We start from the raw sequence: 21,452 nt of genomic DNA, 5'->3' as shown, positions 1-21,452 counted from the left end.
AGACTTGAAAGTGTGTTCAAGATTACAGGAACTGCACTAGACTGGTTTGAATCATATCTGTCAGACAGATTCCAGTTTGTCCATGTAAACAACAATTCTTCTATATATACCAAAGTAAGCTATGGAGTTCCTCAGGGTTCTGTGCTAGGACCAATATTATTCACATTATACATGCTTCCCTTAGGCAATATTATTAGAAAGCACGGCATAAATTTCCATTGCTACGCAGATGGTACCCAGCTATATTTATCCATGAAACCAGATGAAACTAATCAGCTGGTTAAACTCCAAGCATGCCTTAAAGACATAAAGGCTTGGAGGACCTGTAATTTTCTACTTTCAGACCAATACCGAAGTTATTGTATTTGGCTGTAAACATGTCAGAGATTCATTATCTAATCACTTGCTTTTGTTGGATGGCATTACCTTGGCCTCCAGTGCTACTGTGAAAAGCCTTGGTGTTATATTTGACCAGGATTTGTCTTTTAATTCTCACATAAAGCAGGTGACCCGGACTGCTTTCTTTCACCTTCGTAATATCATCAAAATTAGGAACATCCTTTCTCAGAGTGATGCGGAAAAAGGAGTTAACGCATTTGTGTCTTCCAGGCTGGATTATTGTAACTCGTTACCGTCTGGCTGTCCAAGTAGCTCTTTAAAAAGCCTCCAATTGATTCAAAACGCTGCAGCAAGAGCACTGACAGGAGTTAACAAGAGAGATCATATTACTGCAGTATTAGCTTCTCTTCATTGGCTCCCTTTAAAATCTAGAATTGAATCTAAATTTTCCTCCTTACATACAAGGCCCTGAAAGGCCTAGCTACATCATATATGAAAGACCTCATAGTACCATACTGTCCCAACAGATCGCTACGATCTCTAAGTGCAGGTCTGCAGGTAGAATGGGAGGTAGAGCCTTCAGCTATCAGGCTCCTCTCCTATGGAACCAGCTCCCAGTTTGGGTTCGGGAGGCAGACACAGTCTCTACGTTTAAGGTCAGGCTTAAGACTTTCTTTTTTGAAAAAGCTTATAGCTAGGGCTGGACTTAACCATCCCTTAGTTATGCTGCTATAGGCCTAGGCTGCAGGGGGACGATGCACTGAGGACATGTCCCCTCTTCTCTCTTCTCTGGCTCCTGTCCTCTAATAACATATCATTTTATTTTCCATCTCTTATAATTTACTAACCACTGTGTCTCACTCTCCCCCTCCCCTCATCTTGTGAGGGTCTCTGGTCTGGAGTGCTGAATATCTGACCTGTGGAGTTCTAAGCTACATCTGCTGCCGTGGCCTCATCAACCAGCCCAGTCTTCATGGTCTGGAGTGCCGTGTATCAGACCAGTGGAGCTCCATAAACTGCATCTGCCCCAGTCATCATGGCCTCCTCCAGTTATCCACTCCTACCTAGATGAACAATTCACCAACCTGCCCAAGATTCCTGTTATACTCACAAACTGTCTCACAGATCATCAGCTATGTGTTATATTATATATTATATTGTGTTATGTTATATACTAGATCCTACATGTTTCCTTCAGCTTGATGTATGTATCTATGACAGAAGTTTGTTTATCTGGTTTTCCTGCTCTTCTTTTCTCTCTATCTTCTCTGTTTCTACCCGGCTGGCCTTCGGCAGATGGGTCCCTCCATATGAGCTGGGTTTTGCTCAAGGTTTCTTCCTGTTAAAAGGGAGTTTTTCCTTGCCACCGTCGCCCTGAGGTTTGCTCTGGAGGTTGCAGGCTGGTTTCTGTGAAGCGTCTTGAGACGATTTGTATTGTTATTGGCACTATAAATTAAACTGAATTGAAAAAAAGAGCTTGAAGGGTGCAGTCAAGCACTGACAGCACATATCACAGTGTATAAACACCACAATGCCAGATCAAATTATAAAAGGATTTATTACAAGCAATGAGAATCTTACAATAACATTACTTACTATACAAACTATATACTGGCAACACACATGTAATAGCAATAGCATTAGTGATGTTTGTAGGTGTGTGTGTGTATGTGTGTAAAAGGGGGAAGGAGGAAGAGAGAATGCTGACATCACAGATGGATATGGCCAAGATGACGCCTGAGTCGTGTGACCAAAATGGCGACGGAGTCACATGGCCCAGATGGTGAAGTGATGTAGGCTGCAGCTCTAACAACGACAGTCCATACCAACTAATGTACGATAGCCCATCCTCAGTGGGGATGCAGTGGAATGCAGCTAGTTGATGGGTCGAAGGCAATTCTGGTCTTTCAATTCTGCAGGCCAGTGAGGGCTGGCTGTGCAGCACTCTCAGCATGGATCCAAACGTTCAGTTGAACAAAAGAAAAAGTCTCTAACTGTCTCTAACATTACTGTTGAACAAAAGTCTCTGTTAAAGCAACGGTGAGAGCCAAGGATTTGACTCTACTGGATTTCACACCTAGGTGTTAATGCTGCGGTGAATGATGGGAAAGGGAATCTTTTTAAGACCCTTTGTTTGAATTTTCTGGTGGTCAGGCTGAAGTGGAACCATACAAGCCCCACTCAGGCTTGTAGGCCCACGGTGATGTCCTGCCTGTTGGCCATGATATCACCATTGCTATAACTACTGGAGATGCCTGCAACCTCATTGCTTCATGTTGCAACTTTCGTTGCCGTCAAAAGTTCACCCCTAATGTTACTTTTGTGTTTTTTTTTTTTTAACCAGGACATGTGTTCTCTATCTTGCTGGACAAGCTCAGAGACTTTCTTTTTCTTTTACTTATTCATCTGCCCTTTATGCCTGCAGAAGTGAAGGTCCAGATTTGCCTGCGACCCATCAATTAGCTGCTTTTCCCAAAATACCCGCCAACAAGCAGTCACTGTATGCCAGCTGGTACTGATGCAGTCGTTGTTCAAGCCATAAGGAGCCCTAGTCGAACCCAGAATGATGAAGCCCATCATCACGTTTGAAATGCAAGGAGCTGAGCCAAACCACAGAATAACAAGAAGGACCTCAGACTGATAAGGGACTGTTCTGTCGCTTAACAAAGCGAGCCAAGTAAGAGGCTTAGTGTCTGGGTGGAGTTAATTAGTATAGCATGTAGTTTATTTCGCGTTTGTGAACTTTTGAGTGCCATATATTTTTGTTGTCAGTCATCCACTATGAACAGCTGATCCAATATTACTGGTTCAAGGACCAATACTCAACCAGGCAAACTCCGTAGTGATATTTGCAGTGATATTGTTATTATCAGCTGTAGTGACGATCCATTTGTGGTCTCTCTCTCTCTCTATCTCCACCTCTTCTCTCTCACACTCACACTCACATCCTCCATACACACTGCTCTGCATCTCCTGAAAGCTTTGTTCTTAAGAGACATCCTTCATGAGCTAGTAACCAATCTGATACTTGCTAGGTGTTAACTAGGTGAATATTTGTTCATTTTAAGCAATAAACTAGAGAAAATGAATACATTATAAAATCACACTTGTCAAAACTGTTACTAGCTGAAGAAAAACAATTACTATGCCAAAAGGTAACCATCATACCTTATAATCATTTTGTCGTTGCCAAGATGCAACACTCCTGCTCCTTCCCCCACATGCAGAACATATGCACAGCAGGTGTTATGAATTTGTTTTGCATTTTTGTGTCATTTTATGTTTCAGAATAGGACTATTTTGTAAAATTTTGGGTGTTGAATTAAGTCAACACATCTTGCTGTACACTATTAGCTTCAATATACAATATTTAAGGTCAGGGAGAACATTTTGATGAAAAAAAAAAATGGTTGAAATAGATTCAGCACCCCTGAAACCCCCTAGTTAGAAATCCCACATGTTAATATTGGAATTTTATTTTTTTTCTTGCTTATTCTTATTTTTCGCCTGGATACCTTATCTTTGATTGGCTTTCAAAAATGTTCCCCAAGGATTTGGGTTTGCATAAATTAAGAGGTGTTACTAGACACCTAAATGAACACATTGGTGAAGAAAGCTATTATATATATATATATACACACACACACACACACACACACACACACACACACACACACACAATATATATATATATATATATATATATATATATATATATATATATATATATATATATATATATATATATATCGCAGATTGTCACAGAATCTAGCTAACTTTCTATTTGTGGAATTCTGTCGTCCATCGTCATACCGTCGTGCCAGATCGATAACGCTGGTACAAACTCCAACACAGTAGGTGGCGGTATTGCGTTTGTGCATCCGTAAAGAGCGAAGAAGGAGCGCTACACTACGCAGACGTGCAGACACTGGCAAAAGTCGTTACAGGTCAAGTGGAGAAAGGATCAATTTCACAGACACACAGAAAATGTCTAGATTCAAAAGACTGGATGACGTTGTCTCTCTGGCGGGTTTCGAGACGGAAAAGACAGAAGTAACTATTTCTTACGGTCTGTTAAAGACAGCCAGGAAAAGCGGCCACCTCAACTTGTCTGGCAAAGGATTAACTGAAGGTATTGCTTTTTATTGAATTGCCCAGATATCACTGTACCTTATACTGTACTCATAAAGTTTAATCTTTGACATAAACCAGAGGTCTAATGTCTAGTCATATCTCTAAACGGTTGGAGTGAAACGAAGAGGTTAGGTGCGTATCAGTGATGTACTGTGAGGTTCATGGCTGGTGAGACACTGACTTCATCAGAATCAGATTTACAAATAGGCTATATGCACTCTACAGAGTAGCTTATTTTCCATTTGATTGGCAGCAATTTGCGGATTATGTTTCATATCTGCATTCTTTACACATACAAACTGTAACCCACAAAACGCGCATTTCATTTACACAAACAAACAATCAAACAAACAAACAAACAAAAAAAACGTTATTGCTGCCTTGCCTACAGTCAATGTGTCATGGCCTTGCCTTACTTATCGTGCATAGCTTGCTGTCGCTTACGCTGCAGTAGTGTTGGGTCGTTCACGAATGATTCGTTCGAACGAACGAATCTTTTGAGGGAACGAACTGTATCGAATCACTTTATGAACTGATTCGTTCTTTTCTCAGTTCAGTTGAACAGAGCTCAGCCGCGAACGCGTCGCCCGCACGTGCATTCTCAGACTCGTGACTCTTCGTGAAACTTCGGCCAATGACGCAGTTAACCGGCAGATAGGGGACTCGGTACACTAACTTAGAACTTATTTAACTTATTTTATCTTTTTTTTTTCTTTCCGTAACCGCACGTCACTGGTGCGAATCAGAGAGATGCCAAGATCGATAAGTGGTTTATGACACCCGCGGCATATTCACCACACATTCTTTGACTAAGTACGTTTGATGTCATCACACTGAACTGTAACCAGTTTTTAAGCAGTCCGTGCTGTTTTAGTTCATGCTGGTCGGGCTTCTCCCTCTCTCCCCGTCCCCTCGGAGAGAGCCCAGTGTTCACCTGTTCGCCCAGCCTTTGAAATGTGTACCACACGTTTAATGTCTTTACGTTCGTTGCATAATGTTCCAATTACAGTCAGTAGGAGAGTAAGCAGCAGTTGTGTTTCGTGTTATTTTGTTCAACTTTAACGATACAGAACAGCTCGGACAAGGAACTGCTTCTGAGCAAACAACCGGATAATTCACTCAGCAGTACATGTACTGAAACAGCGGTTGCTATGATTTAATGCATTTGATTTAATGCACTGGGACATCCACAACTGGTCCACAGACGTCAAGAAATGCCGCTTGCGCCAGGACAGCACGAACAATACAATACACCAACGCAATTCTACTAATTCTTGTGGTTGGCTGAAACACTTTCATCATGATTTACATATCTGTCAGTTATCACATTTTAAATAAAAACGGAGAGAAAAGGTTAGGGTCAGTATATTGAAATGTTTTTATTTGGGTTTTGACTTTGCTATTTTTAAAATGCATGAAGTGAAAGAGGGATTAAGGTTTTTGTAATAGTACCGGCAAGAATTAAAAACAACTTTCACCCCTGAATACAAGTAACACGCGCGCCTCCAATTAGGGCCCGGCAGATGGCGCTCGTTTCTACTGCAACAATTTACTGACTGTATATTTATGATACTATATAAATTGGTTCAATTGAAAATGCATATCATGTGCAACGCCATTGAAAGGCTTGTAGGCATTTATCAGAACGGATTGATATTAATAATCAACACAGTGTTAATGATATATTTAATGATAACACATTACAGTTTATGATATAATGATCACAATGTGCGCGTCTGCGCAGATTTTCACAGGTATGGCGGGCGGTTCGGCAGAAGGCATCCACACTGCATTTCTGCAAGAAATGCAAATTGCTTCTAGTTTCTTTTCATTCAGCGACTAACGGCTGGGTTTTTTGCATCACCCCATGACATTATCTTGCTGTATGGAGTCCATAACTGCTTGGACCCCTCATTGCTGCTTGCAGCTTTATTTAGGGTCCAAGCAGTGAAGCTGCAAGGAACTATTGTGTTTCTACGTTTTCTTATTGGGGGTCCAAGCAGCGAAGCTATGTTTTCCTATTATTATTATTGTTCTTCCGTCTTCCGCGATTGGAGTCTGTGGCAGCCCATACAACCGTATGGTAAAAAGTTGTGAAATTTTGCACAGGACAGTCGTATATTTGGCTGCGGCCAATCGAAATCAGCGGCGAAGGTGCTATTTTAGATGTGAGCTCATATCTCCGCAATAGTGTGACATATTGACATCACATTTGGTATTATGGGTCCTGAGCCGGACCCAAGTGGACACCATGAATTTGGTGTCGTTTGGCCTCTGGGGGCACTGTTATTAGAAAAACATGTTTTTTGCTCATATCTCTTGATGGGTTCATATTTGAAATGACTTTGTGACATCCACAGGTACTGTTGGGTGCCCCATTGATAGTTCATGCCAAATTTTCGTGTTAGCCAATCGTTGTCGGTGGCGACGCCGCAGAACAGGAAGTTTGCTCTTATCTCGGCGACGCTTTGACTTCCGAAGACCAAACTTGGTCTGACTCTTCAAGACTCCGTCCGGAATGCGCACTAAAAATTTGGTGTCATTCAGACATTAGGGGGTGCTGTAATCAACAAATTGCGTTTTCGCTATTTTCTCTTGACGTGTTAGGATTTCAGAGTAGATTTCCATGTCTGCTGATACTGTGGAATGTCCCCTTTCAGCATCTGGCAAAACTTTTCATGCAATCGCAAGCATTTGTCTGCCAAGTTTCAAAGGGAATTTTGTCCGATATACACGAAAATCGGCACAGACTATCTTTAGACCGAGCCGCACAAAAGTTACTATACAGATTTTTCAAGGTGCCAACGAGGAAGTCAGCTCGTATTTCCGCCAATCCTTGGCCGATTCACTCGAAACTTGTCTACTCGTCAAGCCTTATGGCTCATGGCCGATGTGCTTGGACCCCCGCATTGCTGCATGCAGCTATATTATTTATTATTATTACATTTAAGGCTAGTGTATATGATCGTCGCCATCGTGGCCAACATCATGACATGAGTAATGGCCTCTCAGCCCCACACTCTCTGGTCATAATAGTAAAGGTTAAACATGCCCTCAACTCACCATAATGTGAAATTAGTGGGAGCCCTGATGTTGTTTCTCTGCAACAAGATGGTCCCATCTAGGGGTAATGGGAGACATCACCCTGTGCAAAGAAACTTTCCAAAGATGTTTGTTTTTTGTTCACGTGTTACCGGCGGGAGCTGCCCCTTTAAGAAGGTGGCCCTGTGACCGAGGCAAGCACCTTGACCTGCGTCAAGAGTGAGTCATAGACAGATGTGGCAGAAAGAATCTGGTAATTTCCCAAAATAAAACACATTCAGAATCAGATACTAAATAAAACGAAAAAAAATGATGTAAGTTATGTATTCTTTCTGTGCGGCCCAGTACCAATTGCCCCACGAACCGCGGGGTTGAGGACCACTGGTTTACGGTATATGTTAACTAACAATAAAGACAATAAAACTTCACTCAAAAATATGTCTTTTAATACACTGCTGTTTAGGTTACTCCTGATACAAAAGATAAATGAAAATGCTTATACATTTTTTTTAATTCATTTTAAACCAAATCACTGGCAAAGTGCTAATATATATAAAAAATATAATATGAAAACCAAGCAATACAAAACAAGTCAGTCACTCTTAATCAATCTGTAAATCAATCCCACAGGTGTGACATTTGTACTAATTAATATTTTAGAATCAACAACAAGAATAAAAATGTTTGAAAACTTTCCCTTAACAAAAAGAAGATAAAAGTGTATTTGCCACAAACAAACAACCACGGCATGCTGTGGTATTGCAGTGTCTATTTTAAGTTCGAACTATGTGAGGTTGTATGTCAGTTAGAGTTTTACAAACTCAGGAAAGTCAGCATCTCAACATGGTCTCCTGTGAGGCTTCTGAGAACAGATATTCCCCGCAGCAGAAAAGATTCACTTGGATGGGGTGGATGTTGCAGGAATGCACAAAAGACATCTTGCCAGCTTTGAGAGTGTTGGAAAACGCCCCTTATTTTCCCTTCACCACATGAGAGGATTGTCCTTTTTAGATATTGCTGGGCTTGCAAAGTACATCTGAACTTCATTTCTCACCATTTGGACCTTTTGGTCTGCCTGGGTCCGACTGAAGGAGGTTATCCAATGGTGATTTTTCCTCTGGGACCCTGATTTTCTGTTAAACCGAGTTGCACTTACAGTGGGTAAAATAAGTATGGAACACATCCCAATTTTTCATAGTAAACATATTTCTAAACTCAAGGAATCCATATAGAAAGAAACCAAAACAAATAAGTTATGTGTAATAATGTAAAATAACAAAAAAGTAAAGTATTGAACACATGCAGAAAGGGAGGTGGAAAAAAGCATGGAAAGTCAAGACACCAGCTGAAATCTATCAGTGATCAGAAAGCCATCCTGCCCCTTGTCAGCGCAAATGAATATCAGCTGGTTCAGTCCAAACTGATGGCCTATAAAAAAGTGTGTCATTACCAAGGTGTCACACAAAGAACATCCCATGATGGGTAAAAGCAAAGAACTCTCTCAAGACCTTCACAACCTTATTGTTGCAAAACACTCTGATGGCATTGGTTACAGAAGGATTTTTAATCTTCTGAACGTTCCAGTGAGCACTGTTAGGCCACAATCTGGAAGTGGAAAGAACATCATTTGACCATAAACTGGCCACAACCAGGTGCTCCTTGCAAGATTTCTGACAGAGGAGTGAAAGGAATTATTAGAAGACTTGTCCAAGAGCCAAGGACCACTTGTGGAGAGCTTCAGAAAGACCTGGAATTAGGTACAATTTTTTTCAAAAAAAACAATAAGGCCGTGGCCTGTATGCACGCTCACCACGCAAGACTCAATTTCTGAAGAAAAAGCACGTTGAATCTCCTTTGTTGCACAACATTTGGACAAGCCTGTAAAATACTGGGAGAACATAGTCTGGTCAGATGAGAGCAACATTAAACTCTTTGGATGCCATAATACACACCATGTCTGAAGGACAAAATGCACTGCACATCACCCCAAAAACACCAAACCAACAGTGGAGGTGGAAACATCATGGTGTGGGGCTGTTTTTCTGCATATGGTATTGGCAAACTTCATATAATTGAAGGGAGGATGAATGGAAAAATGTACCGAGACATTCTTGGAAAAAAAACTGAGAGAAAGAGAAAGAAAATAAAGCTGTTAGAATGGCCCAGCCTGAATCCAATTGAAAATCTATGGAAAGAACTAAAAATCAGAGTTCATAGAAGAGGCCCATGGAACCTTCAAGATTTAAAGACTGTGTGAAAGAATGCGCTAAAATCCACCCTGAGCAATGCATGTGACTAGTTTCTCCATACAGGAGGCATCTTGAAGTGGTCATTACCAACAAAGGCTTTTGTACAAATATTAAATAAATATCAGTAAGCGTGTTCAACACTTTTTCCCTCTATTGTATTACACTATTACACTTATTTTAATTTCTGATCTTATTTGTTTTGGTTTCTTTCTATGAATGAATTATTTGGGTTGTTACCAACACCTGGTGAAAATTTCATGTCAATAGCACCTTTAGAAATATGTTTACTATGAAAAATTGTGATGTGTTCAATACTTGTTTTACCCGCTGTATGTACTGTTTTGATAGCAAAGACTTCAGCTGTCCCTTACACTCTTGTGCCATCTTCAGCTGTCACAATGTTAAACTTACGGAATCTTGGGTCAAGGACAGGGGCAAGAAGAAGTAGATTTATGGAAGTTTTTCTGTGCCATCAGAGTTTGAATATAAATTGCTAGGTAAATGTAGTTTACATAAAAAAAATCAACATTAAAAAAAGTTCAACCTCATAAAATTCGGCAATAAAAAAATCAACCTAATAAAATTCTAACTGCGTTAGAAAGTAGCTAGTTATTGGCTGTGAGCATCTTTACCCTCAGCTACAAACAACAAGCCAGTCTGAACTGAGCAACTCCGCAGTGATGCCTGTAATGCGCTACTTAATAATGAGAGTAACTGAGTTTCTGATCCAACTCATTGTGCACTGCTGTTTTTGTAAATTTTCTGAGTAAAAAGGTATGTTATTGCTTTCCTCTTATAATGACAATAAATGATATTCTATTCTATTCTATTTTATTCTATTCTATTCTATTCTAGTGTCTCGGGAGTGATGTGACCTATGCGACAAGTCACGTTTTCAGCATAAGGACAACTCGTGTCATATCACGCAGCAACACAAACGTAATCAATAATACAGGGTGGAGAGATGCACGTTTTGTAGCTGGATGTACCGGCACTATTTTGAGTTTGTCTCAGCTAAATAAATATATAAAGTTTCACAGTACTGTCTGTGCTGGCGACAAATTCCTTAAAAACATTGGGAGGCACAGCACAGTGAAGTTAACACAATAAGTCTACTGTATATTTACTAGTTAACATTTAAGTCCCGTCCAGGGCCTCATTTATCAACTGTGCATGTATGTGTGCGTAAAGAGAGCATAAACACATTCCGCAGCAAAGTATCGAATTTTATCAATTTGTACTGGTGCATAGAAAAAATATGTACATTTACGCTCTGACCGTACATACACACAAAATCTAGTGGTAGAACAGTGGAACTACACATAGAACTCATTAAGAGAATGGCAGTGTTCACCAATCTCAAATTTCACACATTACAGCATATTGCCGGTCTCCTATCATAAAAAATGTCAATCAGTAATTGGCATTTTGAATAATTGGTGTGACAAGCTATAAAAGACAGTTGTGATGGGACAACCTGAAAAGAAAAGTTGAAGTACAAGTGCCATTCATTAGTGCCATCATTCTTGAATGTTAATCTGTTAAACAGCGCTTTCCCAAAAACATACTGATGGATTTCCGCCGTGATTTAAAATTCTTGTTGGAGCGAGATGCAAACCACACCAAGGCTATCCCAGTACACATCCAGCTCCTGTCCAGCCTGAGATGTTCGGCCACCGGAACTTTTCTTCGAGTTTGGAGACTTACGCGGCATTTCACAGCCGACACTAAGCAGAATCATGCAGCAGTGATGGATGAAGTCATATCTCTGGCCTCAGTTTACATCCAGTTCGCATACAGACATCACCAACAAGTCATTAAGTCATTGCCAGATTCCCAAACATAATTTGGAGCCATAGATTAACTCACATCTCAATAAGGACACATGACAAATTAAGTTACGTGTATATGTGAAATGATTTTATTCAATCAGTACCCAATAATGTGCGATGCAAAGTGAGAAATTTAATTTAATTTGATCTAATTTCATATTTTATTTATTTAACATTTGCGATGCGCATGCATCAATCTGTATCGGTGACTCATTTATGTGCAGTAAAGTAGTTGCAATGTTGCTTAGATGATCCTTCAATTCATTTGGGGATTTGGTGGGGTCTTGATTCTTTAGCGATTCTCTTCCAAGGGCAGCACAGTGGCTTGGTGGTTAGCACTGATGTCTCCTAGCGAGAAGGGTGCGAGTCAAGCTCAGGCCTTTCTGTATGTAATATCTATATGTGTATTCGGTTCTCTGGGCTCCACCTTTCTTCATTTATAACCTACTCATTAGTGTTCTTGCGCCTCATTTATCAAACGCTGCATAGAAAATGCTCTAACTGTGTACAGTACAAAAAAATCAAACGTGTGGACACCAATCCCTTTAAGAATGAAGGGATTTTTTTTTACCCTCACCGAAATCCAACTCGGTACCATTTCACGATCCACGGGTTGCGAAATCATGGCAAAGAGAAACAGCGTCAGTCCCACTCGTTTGTTGTTTGTAGCTGCGGAAGGTAAAGATGCTCACAGCCAGTAACTAGCTAGTTTTTAACACAGTTTTCAATAAAGCCACTTCATTAAATTTTCAGTGTAAATACTGTTTAATACTTTCCGTTTATTTTCAACTGATCGGGTAATATCTATTACACAATTTCACAAACGCAAATAGTACGCTCCGAAGCTGCATCAGTTGTGTTGGTAGCCATGACTGATCTGTCCTATTTGCTGGTGTCGCCTCATGACCAATGGAGCGTAACCTGATTGGCTAGACGTTGGATGAATAGAGACGGGGATCGATTGCTTCTCCCTGCTCACCCCTAAGTTAAGTCCAGCTTTTTCAGAGGTTGAAAGTTGGAGGTTGAAGGTTGTGGTTGAAAAGTGGAGGTTGACAGTTTGTGGTTGAAAGTTGGAGGTTGAAAGTTTGTGGTTAAAAGTTGGAGGTTGAAGCTTAGAGATTGAATTGTTTGAGGTTGTATCTTTGAGGTTGAAATTTCGAGGTTGATTTTTTTTTATGTTAAATTTGATTAGGGTGATTTTTTTATTGTTGAATTTTATGAGGTTGAACTTTTTTTGATGTTGATTTTTTTTATGTAAACTACATTTACCTAGCAATTTATATTCAAACTCTGATGGCACAGAAAAACTTCCATACAAAATGCACTGCACATCTGCCCAAAAACACCATATCGACAGTGAAGTCTGCAGGTGAAAACATCATGGTGTAGGGCTGTTTTTCTGCATATGGTGCTGGCAAACGTCATATAATAGAAAGGAGGATGAAAAATGTACCGCGAAATTCTTGAGAACAATCTGCTGCTATCTACCAGAATGACGAAGATGAAACAAGGGTGGATATTTCAGTAAGCCAATGATCCCAAAAACAGAGCCAAGGAAGCTCTCAGCTGGCTTCAGAGAAAGAAATAAAGCTGCTAGAATGGTCAGGCCAATCACCTGACTTGAATCCAATTGAAAATCTATGGAAAGAACTAAAACCTTCAAGATTTAAAGACTCTTTGTGTGGAAGAATGAGACAAAATCACACCTGAGCAATGCAATGCATTTCTCCATACAGGAGGCATCTTGAGGCTGTCATTATCAACAAAGGCTTTTGTACAAAGTATTAAATAAATATCAGTAAGCGTGTTCAATACTTTTTCCCTTTGTCATTTCACATTATTACACATTTCTGAACTTATTTGGTTTCTATGTATGAATTACTGGGTTGTTACCAACACCTAGTGACAATTTCACGTCAGTAGCACCTTTAGAAATATGTGTACTATGAAAAATTGTGATGTGTTCAATACTTATTTTACCCTCTGTATGTGATGTGGCTAGCAGTGACATCAGTTTGAATACTCTGCAATGCACTTATTAGTTTTGAAGCAGTTTTAAAGTAGCACAAGTCCAACGTCAGACTCCAAGTATAAAATTCATTCTTTGTGTTGCTGTGTTTCCTCACTCAGTACATTTACATGCACGTGAAAAAAACGAATTATTGTCTTAATCGGACTATAACAGAAGAACTTAAGTGCATGTAAACACATCACTCCGATAAAACTGGAGTTCTCATTATCCGATTGAGACACCCAGATAATGTGACTGGAGTTTGATTTTCTCCGGCATGAATACAGTGAATGGGAGTTTTCATCGGATAATGCGTGTGCGCATGCTCCACAGCCACTCCGCTGGCATGTGACCCCTGAACAAAAACGTCCAAGAAAGCCGATCGCAGAAGAAAAAGAAAAACGGAGCCACTAAAAGAACCATCTGAGGGATAGCGCAGATCTTACCTGCACCAGAAGTAGCACAAACATAACATACGAGATTTAAAAATGTAGTATTATCTGTCTGGTTGTTGTTTGAAGTGCTGGTCTGCCACATGAACGACTCTTGTTTATTATATAGCGTAATAGGTCAACCGGAAATTGGGCCGTATTAACGTGGTATTAACCCGCTGAAAAGACATGTATCCCCACCTAGTGTGGAGGAGGAGAACAGTTATTCGATTTTCTTGCGCTGCATGTAACTGGGACAAGGACTGTAGTCAGAAAGTCGAATTTTGAGCATAGGTCGATTAGGCTCTGCATGTAAACGCACTGACTGTGTGGAACCCCCTTCCTTTCAGGGACAAAAGCCATAGCTAACTTAACTGTGACTTGGTTTAAAATTAGGATATGGGATACATTTTAGAAAATGGTATTGTTGATGTAGAACTCCAATGAATGTAAAGCATCATGACTGTGTGCATAATAATCTTGTTATTATGTGTGACTCAGTCCCTCAGAATGTATATCGTCTAAACATTGAGACACCAGAAGATGCCCTTCAGAATGTGTCCTTCGGAGCGTCAGATCGTTGGTGGGAAGTGACCGACCTCATAACACTGATACTGTCTTCAAATCAGCTTACACAATTGTCCGATGACATCAGACTACTGCCTGGACTGATTAAACTGGATGTAAGTAGTAATGCAGTTATATTCCTATATATGATCAGTATCCTAGATCACAGCTATTGCTAATGCTATTGGAAAGTGGCAAACCTCCTAAGAACAAGATTGTTTGTCCACAAACAATTCTGACTACCATCCTGACTACCAGGGCAAATCATTGAATTCATCACTTTAAATTTTTCTATATATTAGGCATCTAACATTGGTTAGACATTTTTTAACATTTCACTCACCATACCAGCCATTATAATGTGTTCTGAGTGTTTTTTGAGTTCTTGACTGAAAAACAACGGATGAGGACTCAGTCCAGAGGGCTCCCAAGCACTAACCAGAAACCACTTCATGTAAGTGGTTTGTATATAGAAATTCACCACATATTATAGTGCTACGTAAAAGTATTTGCACCCCTCAGAATCTTTGATGTTTTTGCACAAAAATTACTCAAAACAATACTGGATTTCCATGCCAGTCCTGATAGTAGACCACAAAAACCCATTCAAGCAAATGAATGTTTGTTATGGAATTGTTATTTGTTATTTCAGGAGAAATATCCAATATTAGCTACATATCTGTGAGGTACAACTATAGGTGTCCCTCTGGAATGAATGCTTAATAGGACTGTATCATATAATCCTTTTGGTGAACAGCTAGGCCTGTGATGATAATCAATGAATCAATTAATCGTATGATAAATGAAAACAAAATAATTTTCCAGCCTTGTTCACTCTATGCATGCCACAGCCCCAGTGTGAGAACATTTTGGATTTAAACCGAATGAACGTTGTATTGGTTTGTACCATTAGAACCAATTCAACCAACTTGCACATGCACCTGAAACACATCCCACATCCCAGCTGGGGAAAAACACTACAGTTGGAGAATTAGACGAGCTTTTGTCCCGACAGTTGACTCTCACTGAGGTGTTTGGTTGACAAAGTAAATATAAACAAAAAAGCACAAAATGGTCTGCACGCTTGTAGAGTGGCGTTCGCTACAAAATAAATGCAATCCTTTACTGACAGTGCGTGGATCTTGCTGCATAGCTGACATGGACCTCCCCATAAATATAACTACACACTGCGGCAATGCAGAACACAAGAGCTGTGGTTGGTCTGCTTGGTAGTTTCTGCTTTAGTATTTACGGCTACTTCTCAATTTCTGCAATCTTCGAATTGATTGATTTGGATCAATAAAAGAATGGGAAAGATTAACTGAGGAGGCTGAAAATTAGGCGAAAGTTTAAGTTGGCATCATTGAAAGTGAAGCAGGATGTAGAAACAAAAATTAACCCAGTGCTTCTCAAAGTTTTGGGCATGCCTCACTGGTGGGGAATGGATGGACATGACAGATGGGGTGCAACACTATTTTAATCATTTGCAATGTTTGCAAAAACACAACACAAAACAACAAAGCAAATCTATTTGTCAGGGCAGGTGAGCAAGTGAATTTTTTCCTGCATTATTGGCTGCAATGAGCCTGTTTTCAACTGCACATCTTTTCAGAATGGGGTGACAACCTCGACACTGCCACTTTTAACTCATACGCAATGTTGATCTGTGTTTTGTTTTCAGCAAAGCAACAGCCGAAAAGCCCATCTCACAGAGATGAAATGTGGCGAAACTTACTATGAATAATCAAAAGGTGCAATGAACTAAGTCCTGAGTCTGGCATCTTTACCCCACATGCACAGTATTATAAATGACTATGTTAATATCATAGGTGTTATTTGTCAGCTTTAAGTAAAGTAGTGCAAACGAGGTGCTTTTCACCCCAAATATCTCTACTCTGTAGCCGTAGATGATCTTTCCCATATTCTCCAGTTTTCCCTCAACATACCTGTAGGAGCCAAACATTTTTTTTTTGTTTTGTTTTGTTTTGTGAAAATTGTCCAGCACCAGTGCTTTCATAATCCCCCTTTCTGACCTTCAACAAGATTGTTGACTGTGTTTGTGGTCCCCACTGTTTAGACTGTTCTGTGTGATGTACTGGATGCTGTCTTCTTGACACTGTACCCTGTTATCTATTGGGCACGTGTTTGCAAGATCAGCTGTGATGTAGAGGAATGTGTGGAACTCCTGGAGGAGATTCTAGAATGCTCTCTTCACAACAGCAACAGCAGCTTCGACTGCCCCACTCCTGTGTGGCAAGTCAGCAGGAAGGGTTTTCCACACCCACAACCACATTTTTTGCTGCAGCTTCTTCTAGGTCTGCTCTATTTTGGCCATTCAGGTATCTGTAGAGTTCTTCTAAAACTGCATTTGCTCCAATTAAATTAGTGCCTGGATCTGACCAGATCTTCCTTGGATGACCCCTAATCGCTGTGAACCTCTGGTAATCCATTAGGAAGCTTTCAGATGTCAGAGTTCTGGATGTGTTCCTCTGATTACTTTTCCCAGGGGGCCACCCCACAGCACGATGTCTCCCACAGATCTAATTCTTTGCGGGGTCAGCTGACCCGGGTTATGAGAAGGCTTATGTCTCTGGGTCTCTCGAGCTTATCCACAGCATCAGGAAAAAATTTCTGAAGCTCCTCTGCTGTCACATGTTCGTGGACACCTGCCCATAACAGACCCTGCTGATGGCTGTGCATTTCTTCCGGCTCTTATCCTCTTCGGGGCCAACCCAACGCCCTCTGAATTGCATTCCTTTTCTTTGCGTCAGCATTCGGGCAGAGATAGTAGTGGTGCTTGGGACCGTTCCCCTCCTTACAGCCTTGTTTTCTGCACAGGTAGTCATGTTTGCAATGTGACTTGTCGTCATGGACATCCGACATCTCATGCATGCTTCCAACTTTCTCACATGAGCTTCCCTCTTTGCTGATGTTGGCGCCCCGAACTACTTGCAAAAGTAAAGCTTCCTCCTGTGCTTCCCATTGCCACAACCTCTTTTGCAGTCTTTACCAGCTCCTTCAGGAGGTCAAGGACGAAGATATATGCCTCCTTATCCGTGCCTGGTTGCATAGCAGTGGCACGTTCACACTCCGTTTCTGTTGCCTGAAGCGTTATGGACATTTCACCATCCCTGAAGGTGTTCCACAGAGCATCTTGGATTAAGTCTTGGACCTCTTTCAGTCTGCCCTCACACTCACTCGCAGTCTTTTCCAGGTCGGTTTGTTGCTGTTGAGTTAACACAACATAATTTTTCTGTGCCCGGAAATTTGGAGGCAGATCCGGCAGATTCACGTGGTCATTTGCTACCACGACTTTCCCAGCTTCCATGGTGCATTTGTCAAGACCCCTCTTTATTTCCTATTCAGTCATGTCTTTATATGTCCAGGATACACTGTTAACCAGACAAGAAAATTATCTTTTGGCTGTCGCTCTGTGATTTCCTAGCAGCTTAGTCAGTCATTTTTGAACTCAGTCTTTGGGTTCTAACCTGATTCTTTCTTTCCTCAGTGGTTCCGGTCCGAAACTCGCAGACTTCCCTTTCCTGGTTCAGCTCTCTGGTCCCAGTTTTCACTGTCAGATTTTGCCTTGATTTGTGAAGTTTCCTCACTTTAAAGGGATAGGTAATTCTATGCAGAGTTAAACTGGATTCTCAAAGAAACAAACTGTTTCTTCTTTCTATCATCCATTTATTTTCGCCAATAACAATACAAATCGTCTCAAGACGCTTCACAAAAACCAGCCTGCAACCTACAGAGCAAGCCTAAGGGCGACAGTGGCAAGGAAAAACTCCCTTTTAACAGGAAGAAACCTTGAGCAGAACCCAGCTCATATGGAGGGACCCATCTGCCGAAGGCCAGCTGGGTAGAAACAGAGAAGATAGAAAGAGGAGAAGAACAGGAGAAACGAGATAAACACACTTCTGTCATAGATACATACATCAAGCTAAAGGAAACATGTAGGATCTAGTATATAACATAACACAATATAATATATAATATAACACATAGCTGATGATCTGTGAGACAGTTTGTGAGTATAACAGGAATCTTGGGCAGGTTGGTGAATTGTTCATCTAGGTAGGAGTGGATAACTGGAGGAGGCCATGATGACTGAGGCAGATGCAGTTTATGGAGCTCCACTGGTCTGATACACAGCACTCCAGACCATGAAGACTGGGCTGGTTGATGAGGCCACGGCAGCAGATGTAGCTTAGAACTCCACAGGTCAGATATTCAGCACTCCAGACCAGAGACCCTCACAAGATGAGGGGAGGGGGAGAGTGAGACACAGTGGTTAGTAAATTATAAGAGATGGAAAATAAAATGATAAGATATTAGAGGACAGGAGCCAGAGAAGAAAGAAGAGAGGACATGTCCTCAGTGCATCGTCCCCCTGCAGCCTAGGCCTATAGCAGCATAACTAAGGGATGGTTAAGTCCAGCCCTAACTCTAAGCTTTGTCGAAAAGGAAAGTCTTAAGCCTGACCTTAAACGTAGAGACTGTGCCTGCCTCCCGAACCCAAACTGGGAGCTGGTTCCATAGGAGAGGAGCCTGATAGCTGAAGGCTCTACCTCCCATTCTACTTTTAGAAAATCTGGTACTATGAGATCTTTCATATATGATGGAGCTAGGCCTTTCAAGTCCTTGTATGTAAGGAGGAGGATTTTAAATTCGATTCTAGATTTTAAAGGGTGACAATGAAGAGAAGCTAATACTGGAGTAAAATGATCTCTCTTGCTAATTCCTGTCAGTGCTCTTGCTGCAGCGTTTTGAATCAATTGGAGGCTTTTTAAAGAGCTACTTGGACAGTATTGTAACGAGTTACAATAATCCAGCCTGGAAGACACAAATGTGTTAACTAGTTTTTCCGCATCACCCTGAGAAAGGATGTTCCTAATTTTGATGATATTACAAAGGTGAAAGAAAGCAGTCCGGGTCACCTGCTCTATGTGAGAATTAAAGGACATATCCTGGTCAAATACAACACCAAGGTTTTTCACAGTAGTACTGGAGGCCAAGGTAATGCCATCCAACAAAAGCAAGTGATTAGATAATGAATCTCTGACATGTTTACAGCCAAATACAATAACTTCTGTCTTGTCTGAGTTTAAAAGTAGAAAATTACAGGTCATCCAAGCCTTTATGTCTTTAAGGCATGCTTGGAGTTGATTAGTTATATCTGGTTTCATGGATAAATATAGCTGGGTATCATCTGCGTAGCATTGGAAATTTATGCCGTGCTTTCTAATAATATTGCCTAAGGGAAGCATGTATAATGTGAATAATATTGGTCCTAGCACAGAACTCTGAGGAACTCCATAGCTTACTTTGGTATATATAGAAGAATTGTTGTTTACATGGACAAACTGGAATCTGTCTGACACATATGATTCAAAGCAGTCTAGTGCAGTTCCTGTAATCTTGATCCCACTTTTAAGTCTGTAGTAGAATACTGTGATCAATAGTGTCAAATGCAGCACTAAGATCTAGCAGGACAAGTATAGAGATAAGTCCATCATCTGAAGCCATGAGGAGATCATTGGTAACTTTAACCAGAGCCGTTTCTGTACTATGATGAGCTCTAAAACCTGACTCAAAGTCTTCTAACAAAGCATTCCTGTTTAAATGATCAACCAACTGATTGACAACAACCCTTTCTAAAACTTTAGAGATAAAAGGAAAGGTTGGAAATTGGTCTATAGTTGGCTAAAACATTTGGGCCAAGAGTGGGCTTTTTAAGTAATGGTTTAATTACAGCAGTTTTAAAAGACTGGGGAACATATCCTGTTAATAAAGATAAGTTTATCTGATTTAATATGGAGGTATTAATTAATGGAGAAACATCCTTGAGCAATTTAGTCGGGATGGGGTCTTGAAGACAAGGTGATGGTTTAGATGCTGTAATAACTGAACTGAGTTCCAACAGATCACTACGATCTCTAAGTGCAGGTTTACTTGTGGTTCCTAGAGTTTCTAAAAGTAGAATGCTTTATATAGCTATCAGGCTCCTCTCCTATGGAACCAGCTCCCAGTTTGGGTTCGGGAGGCAGACACAGTCTCTACGTTTAAGGTCAGGCTTAAGACTTTCCTTTTTGAAAAAGCTTATAGCTAGGGCTGGACTTAACCATCCCTTAGTTATGCTGCTATAGGCCTAGGCTGCAGGGGGACGATGCACTGAGGACATGTCCCCTCTTCTCTGGCTCCTGTCCTCTAATATCTTATCATTTTATTTTCCATCTCTTATAATTTACTAACCACTGTGTCTCACTCTCCCCCTCCCCTCATCTTGTGAGGGTCTCTGGTCTGGAGTGCTGAATATCTGACCTGTGGAGTTCTAAGCTACATCTGCTGCCGTGGCCTCATCAACCAGCCCAGTCTTCATGGTCTGGAGTGCTGTGTATCAGACCAGTGGAGCTCCATAAACTGCATCTGCCTCAGTCATCATGGCCTCCTCCAGTTATCCACTCCTACCTAGATGAACAATTCACCAACCTGCCCAAGATTCCTGTTATACTCACAAACTGTCTCACAGATCATCAGCTATGTGTTATATTATATATTATATTGTGTTATGTTATATACTAGATCCTACATGTTTCCTTTAGCTTGATGTATGTATCTATGACAGAAGTTTGTTTATCTGGTTTCTCCTGCTCTTCTTTTCTCTCTATCTTCTCTGTTTCTACCCAGCTGGCCTTCGGCAGATGGGTCCCTCCATATGAGCTGGGTTTTGCTCAAGGTTTCTTCCTGTTAAAAGGGAGTTTTTCCTTGCCACTGTCGCCCTCAGGCTTGCTCTGGAGGTTGCAGGCTGGTTTTTGTGAAGCGTCTTGAGACTATTTGTATTGTT

General features: G+C 40.8%; 1 protein-coding gene across 3 annotated transcripts in view; it reads left to right on the top strand.

Annotated features, from left to right (window-relative positions):
- The first annotated feature begins 4,220 nt into the window (after positions 1-4,220).
- The window catches only part of lrrc40 (leucine rich repeat containing 40), a 62,396-nt gene continuing 45,164 nt past the window's right edge, over positions 4,221-21,452 (top strand). For 2 of the 3 annotated variants that reach the window (XR_007114296.1, XM_047606685.1), the window contains exons 1-2: positions 4,221-4,471; positions 14,540-14,721. Coding sequence is in view for 2 of the 3 variants with exons in the window: in XM_047606685.1 (XP_047462641.1) it covers positions 4,327-4,471; positions 14,540-14,721 (327 nt within the window). In the remaining variant the exon portion in view is untranslated. The remainder of the gene's footprint in view (positions 4,472-14,539; positions 14,722-21,452) is intronic. The other variant, XM_047606684.1, reaches the window with a different exon arrangement.

This window comes from Mugil cephalus, chromosome 15 (genome assembly GCF_022458985.1).
Source record: "Mugil cephalus isolate CIBA_MC_2020 chromosome 15, CIBA_Mcephalus_1.1, whole genome shotgun sequence".
Lineage (NCBI taxonomy): Eukaryota > Metazoa > Chordata > Actinopteri > Mugiliformes > Mugilidae > Mugil > Mugil cephalus.
The sequence above is the reverse complement of the archived record's forward strand: the minus strand, read 5'-3'. Positions and strand labels throughout refer to the sequence as shown.